The 25,424-nt window shown below is 39.1% G+C and overlaps 1 protein-coding gene across 3 annotated transcripts; it reads right to left on the reverse strand.

Annotated features, from left to right (window-relative positions):
* Window positions 1-25,023, reverse strand: FBXL4 (F-box and leucine rich repeat protein 4). Of its 3 annotated transcripts, none has more exons than XM_033143476.1 (8): window positions 24,903-25,023; window positions 20,525-21,125; window positions 18,462-18,810; window positions 15,057-15,301; window positions 11,223-11,436; window positions 6,588-6,659; window positions 4,587-4,899; window positions 1-487 (listed from the first exon to the last, which is right to left on the reverse strand). In XM_033143476.1, the coding sequence occupies exons 2-8, from the start codon at window positions 21,013-21,015 to the stop codon at window positions 324-326; spliced, it is 1,848 nt and encodes a 615-aa protein (XP_032999367.1). In that variant the 5' UTR covers window positions 21,016-21,125; window positions 24,903-25,023; the 3' UTR covers window positions 1-323. The 3 variants fall into 3 exon arrangements, with proteins under 3 accessions (XP_032999367.1, XP_032999368.1, XP_032999370.1); XM_033143477.1 differs by having other exon boundaries at window positions 24,887-25,001; XM_033143479.1 differs by lacking the exon at window positions 24,903-25,023 and adding an exon at window positions 24,811-24,829.
* Window positions 25,024-25,424: the final 401 nt, after the last annotated feature.

The raw sequence follows: 25,424 nt of genomic DNA on the forward strand, positions 1-25,424 counted from the left end.
TTGCTACAAACTTATTTCACTGTTAACATCCAAGCAGTCATGAATGCTCCTTAATATGCATTTAAAAGTATGCCACCTTACATTTACATGATTATTTCTAGTTCAAATATGGAGGTCCACTTGTGAAGTACAGTAACTGGGAACTGTACACGGAATAATGGCTTATCACATTTTAAATCTTTGATTTGACGTTTAACCTTCATGTCAAGAAGAGTTAACTTTTACCCATTATTCACAGAATATTTTTCTTTGAAAAAAGTCAGCACAAATTCACAGGAAACGGAATTGTCAAATCAATTCCATATAGCAGCATATGAAGTGAGTCACTGAGTGAAACTCTTCTTGATGAGCACATTAGGAAAATTGGCATTCAGTTCTAGGACAACTCTATTATCAATTTGTGAACAGAAGGACACGTCAAGTAAGGAAAGATCTTTGCAAGACTCCAGCAATTTTCTTAAAGAAGCAGGGCTCACCATTCTTGTGCCTAGAAAAGAAAGGGGGGGGCAAAAGGGAAAAGAAACCAGTTGAAAGTTAAATAAATAAACAGAGTACAATGTGCTACTGGGAAGGTGAGGAAGTGTAATGTTTTGTCAGTAAAAAAGATTTCATTTTAATGGGACTTTCCCTTATCCAAATCAATAGTACAAACTGAAGCTTCTCTGATATCCAAACACAGGCTCAAAGGCCAGTGTGGCATAGTAAACCCAGAAGACTTTGTTCATCCCTAAAATTCACTGGATGGTCTTTATAAGGTTGCTGTAATGATAAAAGGGCTACTCATCTTCTTTGAGAAAGGTAGAATAAAATGGGTGGTGGTGGGGAATTAGCAGAAAGTCACATAATAGTCATTAGTTTTACACTAACTGCCTCCTTTCCCACTATCCTCTCTGACACAGACTGGAAAACCAGTTCTATGTACTTGATAAGTCTTCTATCAGCCCAGTTGAGACTAGCCCAAAGCACTAATTACAGAAATCAAAACATGCTCTGCACAATCTTTGCAGTGTGCGGAAATGTGGTTTAATTAAAACAAAAGCATGCCTTGTCAATCTGTGTTCCATCCACAACTCCCCACCTGCTGTGTTCTTGTGAATTTTTAGAGAGGGACATCACTTAGAAAACAGCAGGTCAGAAGAAATCATACATCATATACTTTCCTCCAAGCTTCATGGTATTAACCATCAAAAGGTATTAATATAACATTTCACAGGACTCATTCTGAATTTTTGATAGTTTCTCTCATTGGGCTAAGGTAAAATGTAAAGGGACCCCTGACCATTAGGTCTAGTCGTGTCCGACTCTGGGGTTGCGGCGCTCATCTCACGTTACTGGCCGAGGGAGCCGGTGTACAGCTTCTGGGTCATGTGGCCAGCACGACAAAGCTGCTTTTGCCGAACCAGAGCAGCGCACAGAAACGCCATTTACCTTCCCGCCGGAGCGGTACCTATTTATCTACTTGCACTTTGGCGTGCTTTCGAACTGCTAGGTGGGCAGGAGCTGGGACCGAGCAACAGGAGCTCACCCCATCGCAGGGATTCGAACCGCCAGCCTTCTAATCAGCAAGCCCTAGGCTCTGTGGTTTAACCCACAGCGCCACCTGGGTCCCTTTCTCATTGGGCTAGCTACCCACAATTTAGTTTTAAATAATCACACTTGAAAACAGTCAAATTTTTCCATGTACAAATTATTTGATGCAGGCATGCCAACAAGCAGAATTTCATTCCTTTGCTTTATTTACCATATGTGAATATATCTACAGTATTCAAAAATCTGAACAGTGGGTTGTATTTGGCTAAGTCCTACTCAGAGTAGACCCACAGAAATTAATAAACCTTAGTCATGCCCGTTAACTTCAATGGGTTTGCACAGGAGTACGACTAGCATTGATTACCACCCGGTGGGTAAAGAAGTTATAACAAGTATCTTCAAATTGTTCTCTAAAATGTTCTTGGAATCTGACAGCTCCAAAGAAAGGGAATGCTGCATTGAAATGGTGGCGGAAGGGTTAAAGAGTGGCCTGGGAGTTCTGTGAAGACCTTTTGAAGGGAAGCTCTTAGGAATTCAGGCACAAGATGCCTTTCTGGAGAGGGGACTATGTTTTTCATGTGCTGCTTATTTCTGTACAGAAACTGAGTAACTGCATTTTGAAACTGTCAAGGAAAGCTGATGATTTTGACAGCCATGAAGGGGACAGTTGGAGCTTTTGGCATTCTAGGAAGATGTGGGAGGTTTTTTTTTGGGGGGGGTGTTACAGCATGTATGAGGTAGTGAAATATTCTTGTACAAGGGGAAAACGCATTGTTATTCCTCCTTTCATGCCCGGGTGGTTTTACATATTTGAAAATAGAGCTTTTAAATTTGTGTGAACTTACCTAGAGTTACAGATTTTAATTCAACGAGTTTGGAAAGCACTGATGTATTGTGCATACAGATGGCTTAAACCCACCACATTCTTCTAAGATGTACTTTATGCTGCCTGGCTGCAGTCAAAATATCAAAAGGGAGTTTGTTTTTCTGGAGCATGTTCTCTGCCCTTATTTAAGCATAATCCACACATATGCTGCAGTTTATGTGATCACACAATGGCAATGCATATGGTGCCCTGAAGGCAAGGAACAAAACTATGTATTCCACTTTCACATATTACCCATTTTCATACTTTAATCGGTCCACTAAACCTGGCATTTCAGGATTAACAAACAGGAAGGAATGCGAGGGGCAAATATTACAGGAACCTACACAACATCATCCAACAGGGTGACCAAGTTGCAGACTTGCAAATACGTAAGTTCTTTTAGTTGTGCCTCTCAAATTCAGTAACTGCACTGATTCCTAAATCAAAATTTCTACAGTAGAGAAACAAAACATTTTGCTGCGACATCTTTGTCTGTTCTTAATTTTTTTGTTATTAGTGCCAACAAGAGAGCTAGATGGGAAAGGGGGCAAAACTAACTTTCCAAAAGAAGGGATTAAAGTTCTCCCTATGGAAGAGATTGCAGAGATTTAGGCAGAGTCTGAGCTCAAGAAGGAAGTACATACAGGTATGGGAGATGGAGTGCACTGAGGCACTCAAAAGTAGTGAAGGCAAATCTATCTGCATTTCTATGGATTCAGTTATTGTTGTAACTGAAGAGTTTGGAATTTAAAATAAAAAAATACTTATATCCCATGCCTGCCTCCCAAGCACCTCAGTAGTAGCAGCAGCATCTTGCAACAAACATTTTAAGATGAATAAAAACAGTATGTTAAAGCCTAAGATTTACCACACAGCTTAGAAAACACCCAAAGCATCACTAATCCAACAAACCATATCCGTTCTAAAAAGTAAGGTCTTGATTGATCTCCTGAAATGTGCAAAAGAGTCCTTTCTTTGGAAACAAAATTTCAAATCCACATTCTCTTGGAATACTAAACAGCATGACTAAATAGAAATATGCCTCGGGCTTCGATCCTAAACACACGCTTGAACACAATGGGATTTATTTCTGAGGAAACACCTAGAACTGAGCTGTTTGGGGAGGCTTTACTAACCACTGCAATGGAAAAATCGGTGGAGGCGTATATTTTAACTTTATACAAGGGGTTTGGTGTACTGTTTTCTTTTGCTGTATGAAAGGTTGAGATCAATCCATCTGTATAGATGGGCTCCTGTAACATAAGCAAAGATGGAAGAATCCTGCTGTCTATGCAGTCACACAGCATGAAACTTGTGTAAATGAACAACCCCCTTCTTACCATATTACACTGGAGCAACATTTTTTTCTAGACCTGGAATACCCAGAACTAGTGCTTTGATTTTATGTGTCAATGAATTAACTTCTTTTGGCTTCCTCTTTACATGCCACAAACACAGGAACATTCATATGAACTATTTAGTATGGATATTTCAAGACTGTGTATCAGAACACAAGGCTTTCCATTATTATTGTACTTTTGGCTAAGATAGTTAACATGTGTAACCTATAGAAACAACTCCTTTTTAACCTTCATGAAAAAGCTTTCGTTTTGACTAGCAAAAGCTTTCTACGGTTTTAAGCTGTATAAGTTTTAAGCTTTTGGGGCTGGGGGGCGGGGCGGGGGCAAAGACCATCTCTTATAGCAATTGCAATAGAAAATGAAAAATTATGCTGATTTCTTTTTTAAAAAATAAAATTTTGGTTTCTTTTTGAAGAAAGAAGCCCAACAGAGCACTCTATTATGTGCTCTGCAAGAAACTGTTTGATCATAAGGTTCACACTTTATAAATATATCCTGTCACACACTATTCAAATTCCAAGAGCTTTTGAAAACCGGCAATTGCAGTTAAAACATTTTCAGGAAATCATCAGAAAACTAGTCCCTTTAGCAGCAAAGGATAAACGATTAAACAAATTTGCTGCCTGCTTCACAATCCAGGAAATCAAAGAATCTGGAATTAAACTGGTCTAACCCCACTGCTTTGAACCAGTGAGAGCATGTGAATCATCAACCCAGTATTTACTTTCAAGACCACATCTTATTTTATACAACACATGCGTTTATCTTCTGCTGTTGATACATTCAATCGATTTAAAGAAGATCCAAGTGTTTTTATGGCTACTCACCCAAGATATCAAGCTGCCGGAGATTAGTACAATTTGCAGCAAGTTCATCTATGTCGGAGTCACACACAGACCTGTTGGCTGTCAGAAAGAGCTTTTGCAAGTTTGGGAGTTTACGCGCAAGGTGCGCAAAGCAGCCGGTGCTGCTCTGAAGGGTTGGGCACCAGCCAAGATCCAGCTCCTCCAACAGTGGACAGCCGGAAGCTAGCTCTGCTATTCCATTTTCAGTAATGTTTTTACATCGCCATAAATCCAGTGTACGAAGATTTTTGCACTTGGCTCCCATCATGCTAGCTATTGTGTCATAGTCTTCAATCTGTGAAGAAATAACACTCATTTGGAGCATACTGGTATTTATACCCTCAATCTTGCATTTAAAATTATGAATCTGCTAGCTGCAGGTTAGACACAAGTACCACAAATATCAAGCGTGTTTATAAGCAAATGGTCTTTATTCTGTGCGACTTCACACACTTCAGGTCAAGTAGCCTAGGCCTCCTAAATAGGGATGGCCAGCTTGCCAAGAGGTCATGGGTGGCCCCCAGGAACCCCCTCACCTTCATTTTGTGACTATTTGGGATACACCACATGGTAAATTCTGTATTGAAGCAATTCCATATACTCAGGGAACACAATGTTTAAAAACCTGTTTCATGGCAGAGTATATGGGTGGCAGCCATCTTGATAATGTCACTTAGGCTATGAGTCAGTCATGAATGGCACCATGAATATTCTTCAACTATAGAGGATTATTACTCAAATGAAACTTTCTGTATATATTTACTATTCCGCCACAAAATTAAGCATACTCCTATTTTTAACTGCTTTGCTTTAACTGCTATGCTTCTCGGTAGTGGCGCCCTCCCTGTGGAACGCCCTCCCATCTCATGTCAAAGAGATAAACAACTACCTTACATTCAGAAGACATCTGAAGGCAGCCCTGTTCAGGGAAGTTTTTAATGTGTGGTATTTTCCTGTATTTTAATCTCTGTTGGAAGCCGCCCAGAGTGGCTGGGGAAACCCAGCCAGATGGGTGGGGTACAAATAATAAATTGTTGTTGTTGTTGTTGTTGTTGTTGTTGTTGTTGTTGTTGTTGTTGTTTTATATATAACATTATGGGATATATAATATTAATGGGATATATATTTTGCATTTTTAATGTTTTGACAGAATTGTTTTATTGTGTATTTGAATTAAGTGCTTAGAAGCCATTTTGGCATGGAAGTGGTATATAAATTGATGAATAATAGTAATAATACAATGTCTGTTCTGCAGAAGAATTGTGATACATAGAAGCAGCGAAGCTGCAGATCATGGACCAATCACCAATGACACTGTATAGTTCTTTTCTATACTTTTTTTTGGAGGAGGGGGGAGTACTTTCAAAACACAGCCATGGATGCTGCAATCTGCCTGTGTGTGGCACTGGAAAGCTGAGGGAGAAATAGGGTTCGTATGTAAACTATATAATGTTCACCCCACTCCACACAAACAAAGGTTTTCCACAGCAGATTTCAGCTTCTGCAGTGGAATCTGATGAATAATTATCATAATATGAGCTTGGGAGAGGGGAATATACAACTCAAAATCATATGCAGTCTAGCTCATAATCCTAAAGGTGCATATATAGAAGGAACTGAAAATTTAAAAATCTGGAAGTTATATATTTGCATACACACATGCACGTGACAAGCAACATCATCACATGGGAAACACCACAATAGGGATTTCCATGACTTGAACTAAATACATAAATTAATTCTACCCACCCATGGCTATACACAGGAGGATTTCTGCAATTCCACAAAATAGCCCAAGTGATGAAATAGAAGCTTGGCAGATGGACAGATGTAAATTCAAGCAAACATTAATTTTATCTTTTTTATAAGAAGTACATAGGTGTTAGATGAAAGGATGAAAACAGGTGGTTAGATTTTTGTGTAAGTGAGCTGGGAAGTCTAAATTCTGATAACATACACTGAGCCTGGACTTAAAAAACTTACCATTACACAGCTACCCAGGCTGAGGTGCTGAAGATCTGAACAGAAGTTCAGAATGCTGAGCAGTGCTGTTTGCTGCCATTGGGGAACACATCAGAAGCAAATATAGAAAGCAAACACAAAGAGAAAGGGTCAATTAGACATTAAAGGCTGTCACCACTTTCACTGAAATTCAGCTCAAAACCTAGGTAACAGACACCACAAATGCCATTTAATGAGTCCCCAGATGCTCTAACCATTGATTGGCTTAGAGTCAAGGTAATCATTACAAGCCTTTATATAATAAGTCACTCTGGATGTGGTTTTGCATGCCCTGAAGACACCTTTATTCCCATGACCTATCAGTTCCTTTCCCTTAGGAAAGCTCTTTAGAAGTCTGGCAAATTCAAACAACAAGCAAGGCCACACCAAAAACACAGAGGGCTGGTGACATCCCAGAAAAGTGAAGCATCTCTTGACATTCACTGATCGGCTGCAGCCTGATGGAACTGCCAATAGAGTCACACAGCATCAGGACCGAGCTGGTGACTTTAATGTCACAGGATGCTCTTGCTGACAAGGGTACTGACAATCATCGAGCACCTGTCACTAGCAACATACAGATGGAAACAAATGCAACGTGCACTTTACAGTCATGTTGCTGCTATTTTAAACATGCTTATGGTGAGGTGCCACATCATTAAAACATAGCAAGAGGGACTCTACCAGAATATCAGATGCACCTTGCGAAATGGCAATTATTTTTTTTTCTTTTCGAGGTTGCAGTGAGCATTACAACTTTAGGCATATAATACACATCTCACACAAAATAATCACAAACTCATATTCTAAATTAGTAGTCCAACTTGTCCTGAGATACAGTTTTCTGTATTTCGTATCTTAGTCTGGAGTGTGATATTTAGTTCAGAAATATTCTTGACAGGAAAATAAACTGGGGACCAACATAATTAAATAAAAATTCTGAATGACTTACTTCTAGTAGAGTAAAAAGATTTAAAATGTTATATTTTACTGTAACATAATAAGTCTGGTGCATTCCTTTGACTTGAAAAGGACTTTTCCAGGATTTTTACTGAAGGAAGAAAATGCATAAATACATCTCATAGTTAACCATTGATTAATAGTAAGTCCTATCTAATCATTAATTATCTGCCCGCAGTGTCAGATTAATATAACAATTTGCAATATTTGCAACTGTTAGTTATTATTAAAATGTAAATAGACAACGCCACAGTGGTTGATACTTTTAACATTAGTAAACTGCTACATAACTTCTAATATTTCTGTAAGCAATACTGATTTTCAGTATTCAAACATATGTTTGATAACCTCTTTAGTAATGTAGTCTTTATGGACAATTGATTATTATCAATTATTAATGGCACAAATGAGTCCTAATCAGGCTTACTTTAATATACAGACATGATGACTCAATAGGTTTAGTCTTCAATGAATATTTCTACAACATAAGGGGAGATGGAGAAAAGAATGGAAAGGCCAAAGTCCAGCTATCAAAATGCTGAACAAGTCCATTTATTTAATGGTGAAAGAAAATGAAAGCCAGACTAATCAAATATAGTTGGACATGCCTTATTCTACTGAAGTATTTATCAAGCTTTTGTAACACACACCCCCTTAGCCAACATAAAAAATCCCATGTTCCTCCTCAAACCTGGCCCCTGTAATTATTTTATTTGAATTTTCAAATGGAGTGATACGTTGTGACTTTCACATTTTTACTTATATTGTACATATTGTTTGAAAACACTCATGCCCCCCCCCAGTCTACTGGAGATATATTGGGATGATCATAAATATAACCTTTTGCACTTCAGGATGCTTGTTTATTGCTTGCATGTGTTTTACAGTATTTTATTTTAACCTTGTATGCTCTGCCTTGGTTAGGCTTCAAATATATTTCTATTCTTTGTTTTGCCTAAAGGTAAAGGTAAAGGTACCCCTGACCGTTAGGTCCAGTCGTGGATGACTCTGGGGTTGCGGCACTCATCTCACTCTATAGGCCAAGGGAGCTGGCGTACAGCTTCCGGGTCATGTGGCCAACATAACTATGCCGCTTCTGGCGAACCAGAGCAGCACATGGAAATGCCGCTTACCTTCCCACCGGAGTGGTACATATTTATCTACTTGCACTTTGACGTGCTTTCAAACTGCTAGGTGGGCAGGAGTTGGGACCGAACAACGGGAGCTCACCCCGTCTTGCAGATTCAAACCGCTGACCTTCTGATCGGCAAGCCCTAGGCTCAGTGGTTTAGACCACAGCGCCTTGTCACAACTGGGTTGGTCATTGGAGCAATCCTTTGTCTTGGATGGAGGGGAGGTTGTAGTCTCTGCCTCCTCTCCAAACGCTGGGGTATTCTGTTAAAGTGATCCGGGGGCAGCGGTCATGTCCATGTGCCCAGGCGGGGCCAGGGCCAAGGGCACTCCCCCAGATGACGACGGTCCCTGTGGAGCTCACCCTATTTGATATAAGTCTTAGGAAGCCCCCGCCTGGATTGACCTACGTGCCAAACCTCTTTCATCTGCGTTCAATACAGTTGTGGCCTGTTTCGATCCAAACCAGTGTATGTGGTCCTTTATTTGTCTGCGGATTGTGGACTGGGGAGCACAATGCCTGGACGCGCAATTGAAATGAAAATAAACAAGTATGATTCCATTTAAACAGGGCCACTTTAAGACATATTTAGAAGTGAGTTTTTTGGTGCAAATTAGGACAAAATGTACTGTGCTTTTAAAAAAAAATTGCATGTATGTTTGGAAAACTGAAAGAAGTATTTTGTTGCCTCAAGCAACTTTTATACTACAGGGGATATACCACCTTTTTGGGGTGCAGCGAGAAGGACTTTAAAGGTGGCAGGGAGAAGATGAGTATATGCCCAAATTCCAGATTCCTTAAGAAACTAGATTGCAAATAGGCAGTGATCTGTTCCCCATTAACCACTGTTCAATGCCAGTTCTAAGATGTTACCGTGTTGTACAAAATATATAATTATACAAACATAGGTTTGCAACAAGTTCTAAATTATAATTCCTATTATGTACATTCAAATGCAACAATAGCATAAAAAGTTTGAATTGGTCGGGTTACACAACATATGAATTGATACTTTATTTTTAAAAACATGACATTCTGATGCTTTTGGATGTTAAAAGCACTAGAATCATAGATTTGATAGCTTCATCAAGATATCATGTTGGCTCCAGCACAGAAGTGGAAACAGAAAATCAAGATAAGAATCAAATCAAGATAACATACATATACAAGCCAAAATAATGATGTGTATTGTCAAGTTACTATGAACAAAGTACTTTTATTGTCCATTGTGCACCTCAAATGCATCAATGCCAACAAATTCTGGAAGTATGCTGTGAATGCATATTCAATGAATAAAGGATTAAAGAGTCAGCAAATACTAAGACCACCAGCACAAAACGCTTTTGAGTATAACTGTAGTCTTAATTAAGTATAATTTAAAGATTACTTAGATGACTCAAGCAAAATTATAACTTGTAACAAGTGCTTTCAAAAAGTAAGAATATTTAAGTTGTAATTATTTATAATCAGAAAATTTACAACATCTTGGTTTTGTACACAGTTGGTTGCATTTCATGAAGGGAAACTACTGCTGGATTGTTTAGGTCTCTTCTAAAAGGCATTTTTAAATGGTAAAATTGTTCCACTATTGGCCCAACACAGAGATAACTAGCCATGTGCATTGAATAAACACAGGGTGAAGTACTGTAAGTTTGCAATAAAACTGGCTACAGTTGCAGCCAATAATTTGAGCCTGAAAATGAAACATGCGTGTACGTGTGACTCTTCTGCCTGAACATACTTTAATAACACATAGATTACAACAGGTGTATTTTCCATTGGCAGCAAGGAAGGTATTTACGATTGCAGAACGCAAGCTGTCATTACATCTGTGTGTAAGTAATTCACAAAACAGATCAGGGAAAAAATTATTTTACTAACCTTAAATTTACTAACTTTTGGTTAGTAACAGAAAGGTGTGCTATTGGTGAAGTTGAAACTTGGAACAAAATTATCATGACTGATGCTTTGGCAGGATAGAGGAAACTTAGGGCAAACCCCCCCCCCCCCGAATTTCGCTTAGATTACTCTCAGGACATCATAGTCGCAATCGGCATTCCAGGAGAGAGCAAGTTAAGTTACACATGATAGAGTGGATGGTATTGAATTCCCACCTTACACGTTAAAAATCCTGAGGGATTAGGGAGCAGAGAAATGCAGTAAACTAGGAATGCATCTATACTAGCAGATGCAATCTGTATTTATTAGCTACAGTCTTAAGTATGAAATCCAGTGATGGCTGTCCAACAGCAGAACTGACACTGTTGATAGAACATATTTCCCTTCACTGCTTAAGTCCTTTGTGTTCCCACAAAATGTGCTCTGGAGCATTGAGGGATCCTTGGGACAGATCTGGGAGGGGGTAGGGGAAATCCTATGTGTGATATTGGATTGCAGGATACTGCCCTAAGATACATATATTTCCTGATTTTTTCAAACACGAGTACTTCACAGAAGTTACACTCTATTCTGTTTCTGAGGCTTAAGTCTTATCATCACTGATAAAAGAAGAAGAAAAACTTTACCTCTACTTTCGTTCGGTAGAGAATTAGACGTGTAAGGTTGCACAACTTGGCAATGTGATTGAAAGCCTGAGGTGGTAGCTTATCACAGGAGGAGAGATTTAATTCTTGAAGATTCAGACATGTCTCAGCAATGACCTCCAAGCAAGCCTCATTGAGGAAATGACCACAAGACAACTCCAGGCGCACTAGTTCTGAACCACAAACCTTCAAGAATCTGTAAAAAGCACATTGCCATGTGGGTTAATTCAACAAGAAAAGAAGTGTCTTTGCTTACAGTAGTTTATATTGGGGGGGGGAACTACGTGGATAAAGCCCAGTTATTTCTCTTGCCAGTCTTAGTAGCTCGAGAACAGAGCTATGCATGCTAATAAGAAGCCTTATTAGTAAAGCAACAGCTTAAAACACAGAACTGAGGGGGAAGCATAATCAACACCAGGGACCAAGAGAAAGCAGTTTAACCAGCCAAGAGAAGTTTCCCCGCAGCTGCAAGAGGGAAAATTCTACCATGGAAGCATCATGATACACCTAAACCAGAAAGCTAGGGCCCATTTTATAAATTACAAAATTGGCACTCAGAAATGCTGCAATGTGTGCGTATTGTGGGAATTCAATTGTAGCTTCTGATTCAAGCCTCAGTTCTCGAATGGCTCCGTTTTCTAACATTTTTCGGAACCCGAACATCCGACGTGGCTTCTGCCTGAGTGCAAGAAACTCTTGCAACCAATCAGAAGCCGCGCCTCGGTTGTTGAACGTTTCGGAAGTCGAACGGTCTTCCCGAACGGAAGAAACCAACTCCACAGACATGTATTCATCACACATTATAGGTCATTGGGTTCACGCTTGGGTTTTAAGTTAATTTCTACACCGAAACGTCTCCTCTAAAAGCATGTTGTAACTTGTTTCAAAGGTTTCCCATATATCCTCACAGCATAGCTTGTGCACTGATATGCTTGCCATTGTGAGGGACAGTAGCGTCAGGGAGACCCGAACTGCATACACACCATACACTTAAAGCATCCCCCTCAAGAATCATGTGAACTGTAGTTTTATAAAATCTGTTTTGGGAATTGTAGTTCTGTGAGAGGTAGGCTACAGTTCCCAGAGTGTTTTGGAGGGAAATGCGCCTTAAAATATGGTGTGTACACAACCCAGGAAACGAGAATGATGATGGCAGAAACTACTGTCTCTAGATTAATTGTGACACACCAAGAAGACAGTAAGGAAGGGACAGTGTCGGGACAACAGAGTACAGGCACAAGGCTCATGCACATCTAAGCTTATTTGCAGAGCAGATCACATTCACAAAGTCCAGTAGAGTAAAAGCAAACTTTCTTACGATCTGTATTTATTACTGAACTTATTTTAATGCAGTTTCCCATTGATCAGAAGAAGAATCCTCTAGAAGTGCTAACATTGATTTTGTTTCATTAAATATTATTAGTATCAATTATACCATGCAACTGAAATTTTGAAACACATCAAGCCCTAGAATTTTGGCATCACATTATTTCATACACACTTTACATACATAAGAAGCATACTGTAGAGGCCAATTTTGTAACATTGTACTGCAAAATTTTAGACTATAAGACATCAAGCCAACTTTATTCAAGTAATGTGAACATTCTAGACAAATTCTTATATAACCATGCCTTTAATTTTCACCCCCCCCCAAAAAAAACCCACACAGAACAAATGTAAACAGATTTGTTTCATTGTCTTCATGATTTACAATGTTACATGTAATAAAGGGATTGAAATCTCAACTTTTAAAGTATAATTTCTTTAAAACATTTCTTGCTCCCAAAACACTCCAATATTCTGCAGCAGCACAAACTGTATCCTGCTACAATTGACATTAGCAAGTAGTCCTAAAAACTCTACTGCTCTTCTGATGCCAAATCAGAATTATCCGTATGCAATATGATTATGCGCACCATTTTCTCGATTCACATGCCATTCTTTCACTGACAGAGCAATATAAAATTATTCAAATATATATTACTAAATTTGATTTATTGTCCCAATCAGTATTTCCCAAACTCCCTTTTTAGCTCAAGCACAGAAGTTTAGCAAACTTAGTAATTCTCAAAAGTAAAACATGATGACATTCTTATATAGCCCTAAGGAGATGGACATTATCAATAAGTTAAATTACCTTCAGCTTTGCCTCAGGATGTTCACATGCCTGAAGCATTCTGTCCTCTCATGGTAATATATCCTTTGCTTGTCAGATTTCTTACGATCACTATTCTAATTTGTTCTATTTCCTTGGAGTTAATATATATTCTACTGATACTCAACATTTTCAGAAATAGAAACAAATAGCTACCTACCTATATCTTTAAAGGACTATAAACATAATCTAAAGTTTGGCCCCCAAAGGATAGAGATACTAGGCAGCGCTACCTCTTGGTTTTTTCTACCTAAAAACTAAAATCCTGGACAACTTACTCATGGGTCCACAAGCATCAATATACTGTAATAAGATGGGCTGTAGATAGCAGCCTAATAGTGTTCAACCAATGGGCTGGATGTAGGCTACCCACAAGAGGAGTTCTGCCCACATAGCCCATGGAAACCTGAACCAGCAGGCTGAGGGACCTTCAGAAACCATATGGGAGGTGATATGGGGAGCCGCAGTGGAAAGGGGGAGGGAATTGCTTCTGCTCCCTTCTCCCATTGAGCCCTTCCACGTCTCTTTCATTTGCAAAAGGTAGGTCTACATCCAGCCCAATAACTTCTAGATGGACAATTACTTTTTTTAAAAAAAATATGTCTGACATAAAATTTGCAAATATTAAAAAATTAGGTTAAAAATAGCAAACCACACTTTTAAATCAGTACCATACAAACGACTGTAGCCCACTCTTTCATGAGTTCCAGAATTTCCATTCCCCACTAAGCATCGAATAATATTTTTCTGCTTTGTCTATCTTGGGTCATCATAATTCCTTAACCTTACTTCCCAATCTGTTAGAGAAGCTCCACTGGCATGAGGTTACTACTATGATTGAATTGACCATGAGGATGTTGTATAAATGATGTTGAATATCTGTAAATAAAGCCAGTAATAAAGTATATGAATCAAAACTAATACGAAAGCCAGTTATTTCGCTTGACTGGGTTAAAGGTTGGGAACTCAAGTTCTGCTGTCCTGGCTAGATTGCCTATCACAAAAGCAAAAGGCTGAACAAGATCAAAACCCACCCAAATCCTGGCACTAATATGTGGAACTGCAACATTCTGAACTCTTCTTGCTAGATTCTCTGTTACTGCTAATCTTTTAGAAATGACATTATGTTCCCATTTCTTCAATGAAGCCTACCTTCTCTGACCCAATAAACATTCCTCATTTCTCTCAGATAGGTAATTATTGCCATGATATAGGGACCCATAAACACAGCAGTGGCAAGTCACAGGCCTTGCTGCTTTAGTTATGGGTCCACTTACATCTCTGCCCTTGTCAAATATGGCTTTAGTGGCCAACTGTTTGACAGGTGGAAGGGAAATAGCTTGGGATAAAATGGCAGAGAATGCAGAGAATTAGGCTGAACTTACCCTCAACCTTCACTCCAAGAAGAGAGCAACACTGCTTCTGACACACACAAAAGCCAGTTGTTAAAAATGTAGATATGTGCCAAATTCCATTGCCCTCTGCTGCTGCAAATCCATGTGTAAAAACCCATACCTGAATCTGAATTACTGTTGCTGGATCAGGGCCATGTGAAAAAGAAACAAGAGAACGTTTCCTGTCCTACCTGAAAGGGTATGGAAGCAGGGGTATGGGGATGATTCTCAAATATTTAGTACATCATGATTCAGAGCACTGACCTGCTAAAAGCAGATAGAGAAATGGTTCCTCTGTTTCCAGTCCAAGATAAATTCAGCCACTGGACAAGGATACAGCGAGACTGTAGGTATTCTAGAGCTGTGTCGTTTATTCTTGCCCAATAAGGTTGCAAACTAAGGTGAATGTACTGTAGAGGATCACAGCAGTGCTGATAAAGTAGCTTACATGTCTGCGATAGTCTACACAGATCTGGGACTGCAAGGTGACTCAAAATCAACTGGATAAGCTGAATTGAAAACACAGAAAAGAACATCACACCACTGTCCTTAAAATTACAATTTCCACTGCATTTGATAATATATCCCATTAGTTAACTGATTTTTAAAAACTGAATACACTTAAGGGGAAAACATTTTCAGTTCCTAGTCATTTTTCTATTTAGTGCTTCTTTTGTTCCTCTCTCCCGTGCTTTTTAAAAGACTTTACATAATTAAACTTCATTTTTTTAAAAAACCAACAACCTGCTTTTTTAAAACCATGCATTAACATAACAGAAGATATTTCTGCTTTCAAGATTAAAAAACATCAGTTGAGTCCTTCTCTCTCTCTCTCTCTCTCTCTCTCTCTCTCTCACACACACACACACACACACACACAGAGCTTGCCCAACACAAACATACAAAATCAGCTATTTCGTTATTTGGCATGATTATGTTCTTTTTAAGTCCCATTAATTTCTATCAGAGAGTGAAGCACATTATTAACTCCCTTCCACTGAACTTAATGGGGCTTGATTGTGTCCACCAAAAATGCAAATACCATGAGAAGGGTGGAATACAAAATAAATAAAATAAAATAAAATAAATGCATACAAAATAATAGATCTCTTGAGACCCTATAAATTAAGACACACAGGATATAAATATTAGAAATAGTCTACTAGTTATTCAGAATTTAGCCACATGACTTATATGTTGTCACATAGCCAAAACAAGAGTCATGTATCACATGAACAGAAAAATCAAGTTTGACATTAAAGACCCAAAATCCACACTGAATGGTTTGCTCCAAATGCTGCCAGAGATACATAAACTGAACTCCCTTACATGATGGTTTTGGTTTTATTGTAAGCAAAACAGAAATATAGGATTTTCAGAATTGCAGACTGACTTATTTTACAATTACAGGTAGGTAGCCGTGTTGGTCTGCCATGGTCAAAACAAAATAAAATAAAAATTTCCTTCCAGTACCACCTTAGAGACCAACTAAGTTAGTTCTTGGTATGAGCTTTCGTGTGCATGCACAATTCTTTTTATTTTTTATTTTGTTTTGACTATGGCAGACCAACACGGCTACCTACCTGTAATTATGGTGTCATTGTAAAATAAAATAAAAATAAAAAATTCCTTCCAGTAGCACCTTAGAAACCAACTAAGTTAGTTCTTGGTATGAGCTTTCGTGTGCATGCACACTTCTTCAGATACACTGAAACGGAAGTCACCAGACCCTTTTCAGTGTATCTTAGTTGGTCTCTAAGGTGCTACTGGAAGGATTTTTATTATTATTATTATTTTATTTTACAATGACACCACAATACCAATAGCTGTGCTGGTGATGGAGTAGGAATCAAGTCAGTCCTATGCAAGAGGCAAGTTTTCTTCCAAGTCTAATACTATGTGTTATTGTGGTTCATGTAAATCACACCGTTAGTATTTTTGTTTGTTACAAAAATAGGATCAGGCTGAAACGCTTTGTATGCTGTTATTTGTGAGCCCACACATCAGCTAGTCAAAGAAGTACAAAGTGAATTTTCAGACTTAAATTGACAACATTCATTGCCATTGCAGTGAAAATAGTAAAGGAAGGTTTAAAAGGAAAATAGTCTTCATTTAAAGAGAACAAAATCATGCTTCTCATATTTCTCTACTATAACATGGTTAATAAGGATATGAAAAACTCAATAATGTCCCCTTTAACTAATTTCATTTTTAATGTATCTGATAATCTACACATCACTAACTCTGCATTAGAGATAAAAAAATCTTTTAACATGTCAGTATCAACACCAGAAAAGTTAATCCCACTTTAGACTAAAATTACACTTCATGATACCTGAAATGAAAAGGGTATAATGAAATGTCAGTAAGATTATGACATTAAGATGTAACTGAAGTACTTTTTTTGCTTTTGATTAAACAAAGATAACAGCTTCCAAGCCTACAGGCTAATAGCCATTAATCATTACTACTTTAGAGTCTGGTGTCTTGTCAGAAATTTGCTGTGTGTGTGTGTGTGTGTACCCTAGCATAAAGCACAATTTGATACTATAATGAATAAGTGAGGAGACATGTGTTCAGAACAACTCCCAGAATGCCGTTGAATATCCGCTTTTAAAAACTAATCCTGTAACATGCAGGATCTCTTTCAAACCACTGTGGTTATTATGCATTACTGAAGAAAAATGGCAGCTGTTCTCTGTTTCTGATGGCTTTTCTTTTTAAAGTCAGTTTACATAAAAGAAAAGAACTGTGGAGGGAATTTTGAAATATTTCTAAGACTTGTATAAAAAAAGGGAAGAAATTGAAGAGGAGTAAGAGCTCCCAAAGTGAGACTGGTGTTATAGCCTTAACAAATGGCAGGGATTTAGAGCAGGGGTCGGCAACCTAAGGCCCATGGGCCACAAGCGGCCCACGGGGGTCGTTTAACTGGCCCACGAGCCGCCCCTGAACCAAGCTGCCCGCTCAGCGAGTCCCCGCGTGCTGCGCTAAACCAGCACAGTGCAGCATGGGGACACACTTTCACAGCGCTGGAAATTACGTCTGCGTAGACGCCGGAAATTGGAGGCGCATGCGCGATCCGGCCCACGGAGGGATCTCCGCTGGAGTGAACCGGCCCAGGCAAGGTAAACCTTGCCGACCCCTGATTTAAAGTGACTACCTTTTCTCTTTACAAGAGGGGAAAACATACACCCCCTTGATTTGGTTTAGTATGAATCAATCAGTTTCCTCCATAATCAACACTATACAACAAACATTGTATACAACAAACATTGTATTTGAATCATATCAAAACTTATTTTGCACAGTATAACCAGCAATGATAAAATATGCTTGCAAAGGTTATTTTCCATAACAGATCAAAAGAAGAAAGCTATTTTCATGGGGGGGAGGAGTTCCATTAACAACAGAATTTCAGCTAGATTTTTGTTGGATTTTGCTATTTTTAGGAAATATTATTTGGATTTTTTAAATACCACCTTGAGAAGAACTCGTGGTTTATTTAAAACACATCAAGAAAATGGGATTTTGTTTTTAAAAAGCATGGGCAGATTCCAAAGGACTATGAGTGAAGCCGTTACTAATCACGGATATGAAGCTATCTTGAACCATTGCATCCTAACTGGTTATGGCAATTCTGCTTTAAAGAAAGAATCCCCACTCCTTTACCTCATAAGGCAATTTATCAAAGTATCCATTAGTTGTCCATTCCTTGAAGGCAGCCGCACTAAACTGCTTATTAAGGCTGTCCATGCTGCAGCTGTCTTGCTCTCCATCTTCATCATCATCATCTAGATCATTCATATCAATCAATGAGGTATTAAGAGAAAGCACAGGCCTCTCTCTCAAACCATGTAGTACTACTGCATCCAACTCGGTGTAATAATCCAGAAGAGAACTATTCACTTCTAGACGAATCAGGTTTGTAGGAAAGTTTATCCGTTTGATACTAGGTGCAAACCGACGTGCCTGAGGCGAATTTACCTTGGTGGGTGGCTCTGACCAAAGGATTTCCCATCTACAAAAAGAAAAGTATACATATAATACCATAATTAGACAAAAAAAAATTAGTACCTGTATTGGTAATGAAATTAAGCTGAAGTTGATAAAAAACACAGCATGAAGAACACTAAAAGGCGGCTGATATAAAACAGTCTTAACTCTTCTATCTCATAAAACTTAATATCTCACAAAATAAAAAGGTTAGATAATATAGTAACATTATTCACTGACTCCGATGTTGATTTCCTCTTAATATAGCACAATTTACACAGGTTTAGGAGGGAAAACTGAGAGTGCACAGTGAACAGGCATTTCAATAAGTGAACAATTAAAGGGGCTATTTTTAAAAAATTGCAGGTAATTGCAGATGAAGTGATAACCAACACATGTGGCTATGTGAGTGTTTTTTTCCAGACAATGGCTGTACAGACAGCACACATTTTATGGCAGAAGATTTTTCTGAGCCTTGATGTGGAAGAAATGGTCTCCTTGGGATGCCAACTAGTACATGCCCAGTTCATGCAATCCAATATTTTGGAAATAAAACTTTAAAGATATTGTGATGTTGTTGTTGAAATAGCTCAAAAAGATGGAATTCTGAAGCCATTTCAAGAGCTATTTTGCCCAAGGACTGGCTTTATAATGAAGAAGCCATTAGTAGTCCACTGTGGTAACACACAAATGCCCACGATTATGTTGAGAAGATTATGTTGAAATCCAAAGTTCTTCTGCCTTGAGATCTATGGATGAAGGATGGTGGTCAAATTTAATAAATAATGATGAATAGTAACATGTGATGCAATATTGCCATTCTTAAGAGCTTTCTTGCCCACTACTGTTCAGCTCCTTGTCACCTATAGCAGCAGAGAAGATTTTGTTGTTGTTGTTGTTCAGTCGTTCAGTCGTGTCCGACTCTTCGTGACCCCATGGACCAGAGCACGCCAGGCACGCCTATCCTTCACTGCCTCTCGCAGTTTGGCCAAACTCATGTTAGTAGCAGAGAAGATTTTACAGCACAACAACTATAGGTCACATGCTGAATATATTGAGATGCCACCTAAGACAGAGGATTACAGGGCTGCCATTGCCTAATTCTACCCTGGCCCCAAAAGCTATTTGGGATAATGGCTATATGGAAACGCCATGTTCAGATATGGTATGGCACACTGAATATCATTTGCTGGAAAAGTTTATTGCCTTGAAGACCTGATGGTGGGCTTTATGGAGGCAACAGGTTAGTCACTGGGGAAATAAAGAAGATGGAGTAGGTGGATCTTCCCGAAGAGTTCTTCTTATAATCTTCAGGACCTGTTGAAGACCAGCCAAGCAAGGGTTTGTGTCCTCTGTGCCTCCAACCCCACACCTTGTTGGTGGGTCTCAGCATCATCCGACCCTGTATGAAACATGTCTACACACAAATTGCTTAAAAAACAACAACCCTTCAAAGCATGGTGACTAAACATCAACTTTGTTTGGATACCTATTTGGACATTTGGAGGGCATATGTTGCACTGTATGCGTAAATTAAGATTGATATATTGATGTTCATTGTATTGTGAATATGAGCTGATTGTTTTCTTTTCTTCCCCCACTCTCTTTGTGTTGTGTTCCCCCCACTCTTTCATTAATAAATTTGCATATATATATATATATATATATATATATATATATATATATAATCTCACATCTCATATCAAGGAAATGAAAAGTAAATTAGTAAGATGAATTACCTTACTTCAGCAGGCAGCGTTTGGGAATAAGGACTTGCAGAACATGCCAAAATCCTAACAACAGCACCAGGGTGATAGGTTTCCAGGACATGTATTGCTGTGGGATAAACTGGTTCATCAAAAGCAAGCTCTACATAGTCGTGACTATGGAAATTGGATGGTGTCCTTGTGAAAGGTGATCGTGCGCTAGGACAGACTTCCCACCAAGTTCCGTAAGTCCGAAATACAGCAGTCTGTGTGAAGTCACCAGAGCTAGGGTACACATTAGGAGTTCCAGCCAAATTCCACATGGTGTATGACATGCTGTTTTCACTACCATAATGGGAACTGAAATCCAACACTTCTTTGGCATATTGGACCACTTCGACATTGATAGGTAAGGCTCTGTTTGATTCAATAGCTCTCCGATTGTTCATAGGTTCACCCCTTGTAGCTGTCCTGGCTCTGCGTCGAAGGCAAATGTAGTAAAACATGCTCAGAACTGTTAACATGGGAAATGCTAGTGATATCCAGATAGCTATTATCAAGTTGCTAAAGGTCAGGGCTCCTCAAGAGACATGCACTGCTTCTTTGTGGGACGTTTGGAAAAACCAACAGGCACCTAAATAAAAACAAAAACAAAGCACAGTTAATACGAAAACAATTCAAGAAACAAAATTGCTTTTACTAGTTTTAGTTGGCCAGCCTTAAGTTTCCACTGCAACATTTGAGGAAAAACAAGTTAGTAAAAGTTTAATAAAAATATTATTGTCTAACAAAATGTCTCATATTGCCTTAAAAACAAAGATTGCAGACAAATCATAGTTTTCACTTCATTTTTTGCAGTAGTAATAATGAAAAGGCATCCAATTAATTTCAGAGTCATAACCTTGGTCGCTGTGCTCAAAATAACATCATTTTGCATGAAAAGGCAGCATCACCGAACATGGACAGGTTATATAGCTATGCTGCCCTGCAATCTCACACCTCATTCACCATATGGAATAGCAGATCACTGTGGTCCAAATGACAGTAGGCTACATTGATCAAATCTGCCAAAAGCATGAATAAAATCCCCAACATTATAACGATGCTATAATTGTTGCAGTAAATGTTAACCGGCTTCACGGCAAGCTACATCTGCTGAAATCCCCCTTCTATGTAACTTATTAAAAGGTACAGGAACACCATACTCTTTTTATGTTGGTCTGACTCTCGATATAACTATTTCCCACACATTATTGAATTAAAGCAAACAAGTCTACTGTTCCGCGTGAATCTCTTTGCTAATGTAAATGTCTTATATATTAGAAATCAGCATCTTTGGAGGTAAGAATAATGCAGCTGACCAAATACACCCTACTGATGGCATCAGTTAACATGCTCTGCAAACTCTCCTTTCATGGGTAACTTTAATTTTGATAGCATCTTCTGTGCTAACCAGATCTTGCAGTGCACCCCCAATGTTACACACCATGTTTTGAAACACGAGGTGTAAATTTTTAGGATTCACCTTAATCTTGTAATTGTCAGCTTTTAAAAGCTGTTTTCAATATAGTGTTTTCATACTGTAATCCACCTTGGGACCTTAGGGTGAAGTGTGGGTTATTAGAAGAAGGAGAAGGAGAAGGAGAAGAATTTGCATCTGAAAGCAGGCAAAGTATATAAATATGAGATGCACAGAACAGAGGCCATACTGAACAAATATATCAAGTTGCCACAAGTTTCAAACACCCAATAGAGCCACACCTAGTAATTAAAAACATTTTATAAATTCAATATATAATAAATTTATTTAATTAAATTTTTGTACCCCAAAATAAAAGTATAAAAGATAAATGAATAAAAATGGCTTTGCCATTGCCCAGAAATATTAACTTAAAGCAATATTAATATAATTGAAGCACTTAAGTTAATTTATACATAATATTAGTTTCAAATACATAATTACTACATTAACATAAGGAGGGAATGAAGCTACATTTTAATAAAAAGAACAGAAAGTTATGTGTCCAAAGTGCTTTAGTAATCCCAGAATTGTATTAACCTTGACAAATATACTTCTGTACAGACTTATGAGCCAAGATGACCCCCCAAATTAATCTTCTTGTCTCTGCTCTTAGCTGTTTATCTTCAGCGGCAAAGAGAAGTGCCTATAACCTGTTGAATCTGCAACAGGGATGATGAAATAGCTCTTAAAATAGATGCAGTATTTGTGTAACAGACATTTATTTGAGCATGCACAACACAAACCTAAATGTTGCCTGCATTTCAAAGGCAAACTATTTATTTTGCTGGAAAACAAAGCCAAGAAGGTAGCGATAGCTTAATTCATTTCAACACTATACGTTTTAAAAATATATTTAATCTATCGTCTCAGAGAGAACTTTTTTTGTTTTGACAGCTCCAGAACTATGAGAAAAACTACATTGTTCTACAGATTTATCTATTCATGCTCAAGAACGAGCCTACTGTACCCAAAACCTATGTACCGGTAGTTCAGGGTATTTGCTGTTTTCACAGTAGCCAAGCAAAACCCCTGTGCAAAGTTCACAATCCAGACATGATCGCAAGAGCACTCTCCCACCCATGATATCTAGTAACTGGGGTGCTTGCACTCCATTCAGAAACTGGGCAGAGATTTCACTAGTGCCAACAGTCTACTCCATCATCTTCTGTTTCAAACTGTAGATGCTTTATTTTACGTAACGTGCATCATGCAAAACAGTACACTTGCCAGCAACCCACTCTGCTGGAAGGCCACTTTTACTAGGAAATGTCAAAGCCTCCAAAACGACTGCCACAAATGTTTCTCATTTACACCTTGTTTTCCCCTCCGAAGCATGCTATGGAGAAAGTGAGTTGGATACCGCCCAAGAGTTCAGATTCAACCCAGTGGATGTTATTTGATTACTTGTAATAAGGTATGGTATAGTGGTTAAGGTGTCAAGACTGGAACCTGTGATACTCGAGTTCAAAACCACAGCTCAGTTATAAAATTCAGTGGCTGACTTTGGGACAGTCACTGTCTCTCAGCCGAACCAACTTGACGGGGTTGTTGCAAGAATCAAATAAGAAGAGCCTGAACTTCCCGTTTCCCCTTATAAATTCCCCTATCAATCTAAATTAAAGGATACTAAATCCTCACTATATCTCTCCCCCCCCCCCGCCCAGTTGCTTCTCAATTTTAACAATTCAAAACATTCCTGTATGTTCAGGTCCTGTAGAATTGTCCCCAACATGTGTCATTTGCACAACTTCAACCTCTTCTTCATAGACCTTTTACCATGTCTTTGTTCTCCACACCGTACAAAATAACTGCTGAAATTATCTTCCTCCCACATTTTGTCGCTGCCTTTTCCACTTCTCTTCATTGGTATCCTCTCACTCCCTGCATTCATTCAAAACCTCATCAAATTCAAGGCTTTGAATTTGAATCTCACACACTCTACTGCAGGGCGGGGCAGGTTTTCAGGCTTCTTGGGTCTACAGTAGTTTGGGTTTGTTTGTTTGTTGTTGTTTACTAGAAATTCAACCAGTATGCCTATAGTGCAAATGGCACACAATTAGAATTAAAGAACAGAGTGTCTTTTGAGCACATCTGGAATCTAGGGATTCATTTACAGTACTGTATCAGAATTGAATTAAGCTAACAGTCCTTTTAACACAAAGTCCACTCCTGGCTACCTTAAGTTTTCTTCAGTACAGCAGCCTAATGAAAACCTTCCTGCTGTTGCCAAATAGGTAACCTTTGGTGATCTACTATAAATCACCACCCCTAAACGCTGCGTGTAGATCCCGACCTACTTCTAACCACTCCTGCTCTATCGCTTTCCCGGAAACCTGTTTTATTACTAGCCTAACCCTCTCACACACATTTGCAGCTCAATAATAATAATAATAATAATAAAGCATTGCCACATCATTGAGTAAACACAGGAATGACCTCCAATAGGGAAAAACTACGCAATTTTTAAATCATGAGGATTCAAGGGTAGGCCTTATTAAAAACCTAATCACAAGGTAGTTTGGAGACACGTGTTAACAATCACAAATAACTTATTCCTTCGCCAAGATCTTGTCCGCTGTGGAATTAAAAAGAGCTCCTTCGCAAAATGGCTTTATTCCGCCAAGGGAAAAACACTAGATTATTTGCAAAAGGAAGAAGGGAGAGGAGAGGGGGACTGACTCTGCCATCCGTTGGCCTTTTCTCAAGTCTTCTGATGCGGCCAGAGATAAGACAACTAATGGCCTCGAAGCCCTCGCCCCTGGCATCCAAAACCCCCATGCAAACTACCAGTGCAGACCTCTGAGCAACAGGGGGCGGCCGCCAGGTGCTGGCTTCAGCCTTCGCGCTCGGCCAGAAAGAAAAAGGCTGCCCACCCATTTTCATGCTTACTGTTCAGATAATCTTCGCTCCGTTGCCCGAGCCAGCTCTGGGCAGTGGGACGCGTTCGCTACAGGCGCCGAAGCTACCGCCGCCATCTTTGAAGCTGGCGGGCGCAGCTCACGCGACGCGCCATGACGCCGGGCGGGGCTCAGGGAGGGCGGGGCTTTGCTCGCTCGCTTTTCCTTCCAGCTCAGTTTGTCTGCTGGCTGAATGAGCGGCGGCTGCGCTTGTTTTGGAGCGCTCTCCCAAACAGCGTTTCTTAAACGTTTTGTGGCTGGTCTTGCCGTGCTTAGCAATGCCCACCCACCCTTTTCTAGGAGCTTTTAAGTTTTCCCCTTGGCCTTTTATCGCCTTTTCTGGGCTGCTTTTGGGATTGTTTGCCCTTGCTCTCCAATCCTGCACAACCCAAATACTGGATTTCGTAACTGCATTAAGCAGCCATTCAACTATTTCCTCAACTACGCTTCATGTTGCATTGCCACTGCAGTTTATTTTGAAATCCACATTTTGTGCGATCTTCGGTTCTGTACC

Source organism: Lacerta agilis, chromosome 3, assembly GCF_009819535.1.
Source record: "Lacerta agilis isolate rLacAgi1 chromosome 3, rLacAgi1.pri, whole genome shotgun sequence".
Classification (NCBI taxonomy): domain Eukaryota; kingdom Metazoa; phylum Chordata; class Lepidosauria; order Squamata; family Lacertidae; genus Lacerta; species Lacerta agilis.

What these genes read in the sequence shown, in the direction of transcription:
- FBXL4 (XM_033143476.1), bottom strand. Translation starts at nt 21,015, where the DNA reads ATGTTAACAGTTCTGAGCATGTTTTACTACATTTGCCTTCGACGCAGA. An exon ending in TTGATAAATTGCCTTATGAG is followed by an intron (nt 15,302 to 18,461) that starts GTAAAGGAGTGG and finishes TTTTCAATTCAG; the next exon opens with CTTATCCAGTTGATTTTGAG. An exon ending in TCTCTATCTGCTTTTAGCAG is followed by an intron (nt 11,437 to 15,056) that starts GTCAGTGCTCTG and finishes TGCTTTTTACAG; the next exon opens with ATTCTTGAAGGTTTGTGGTT.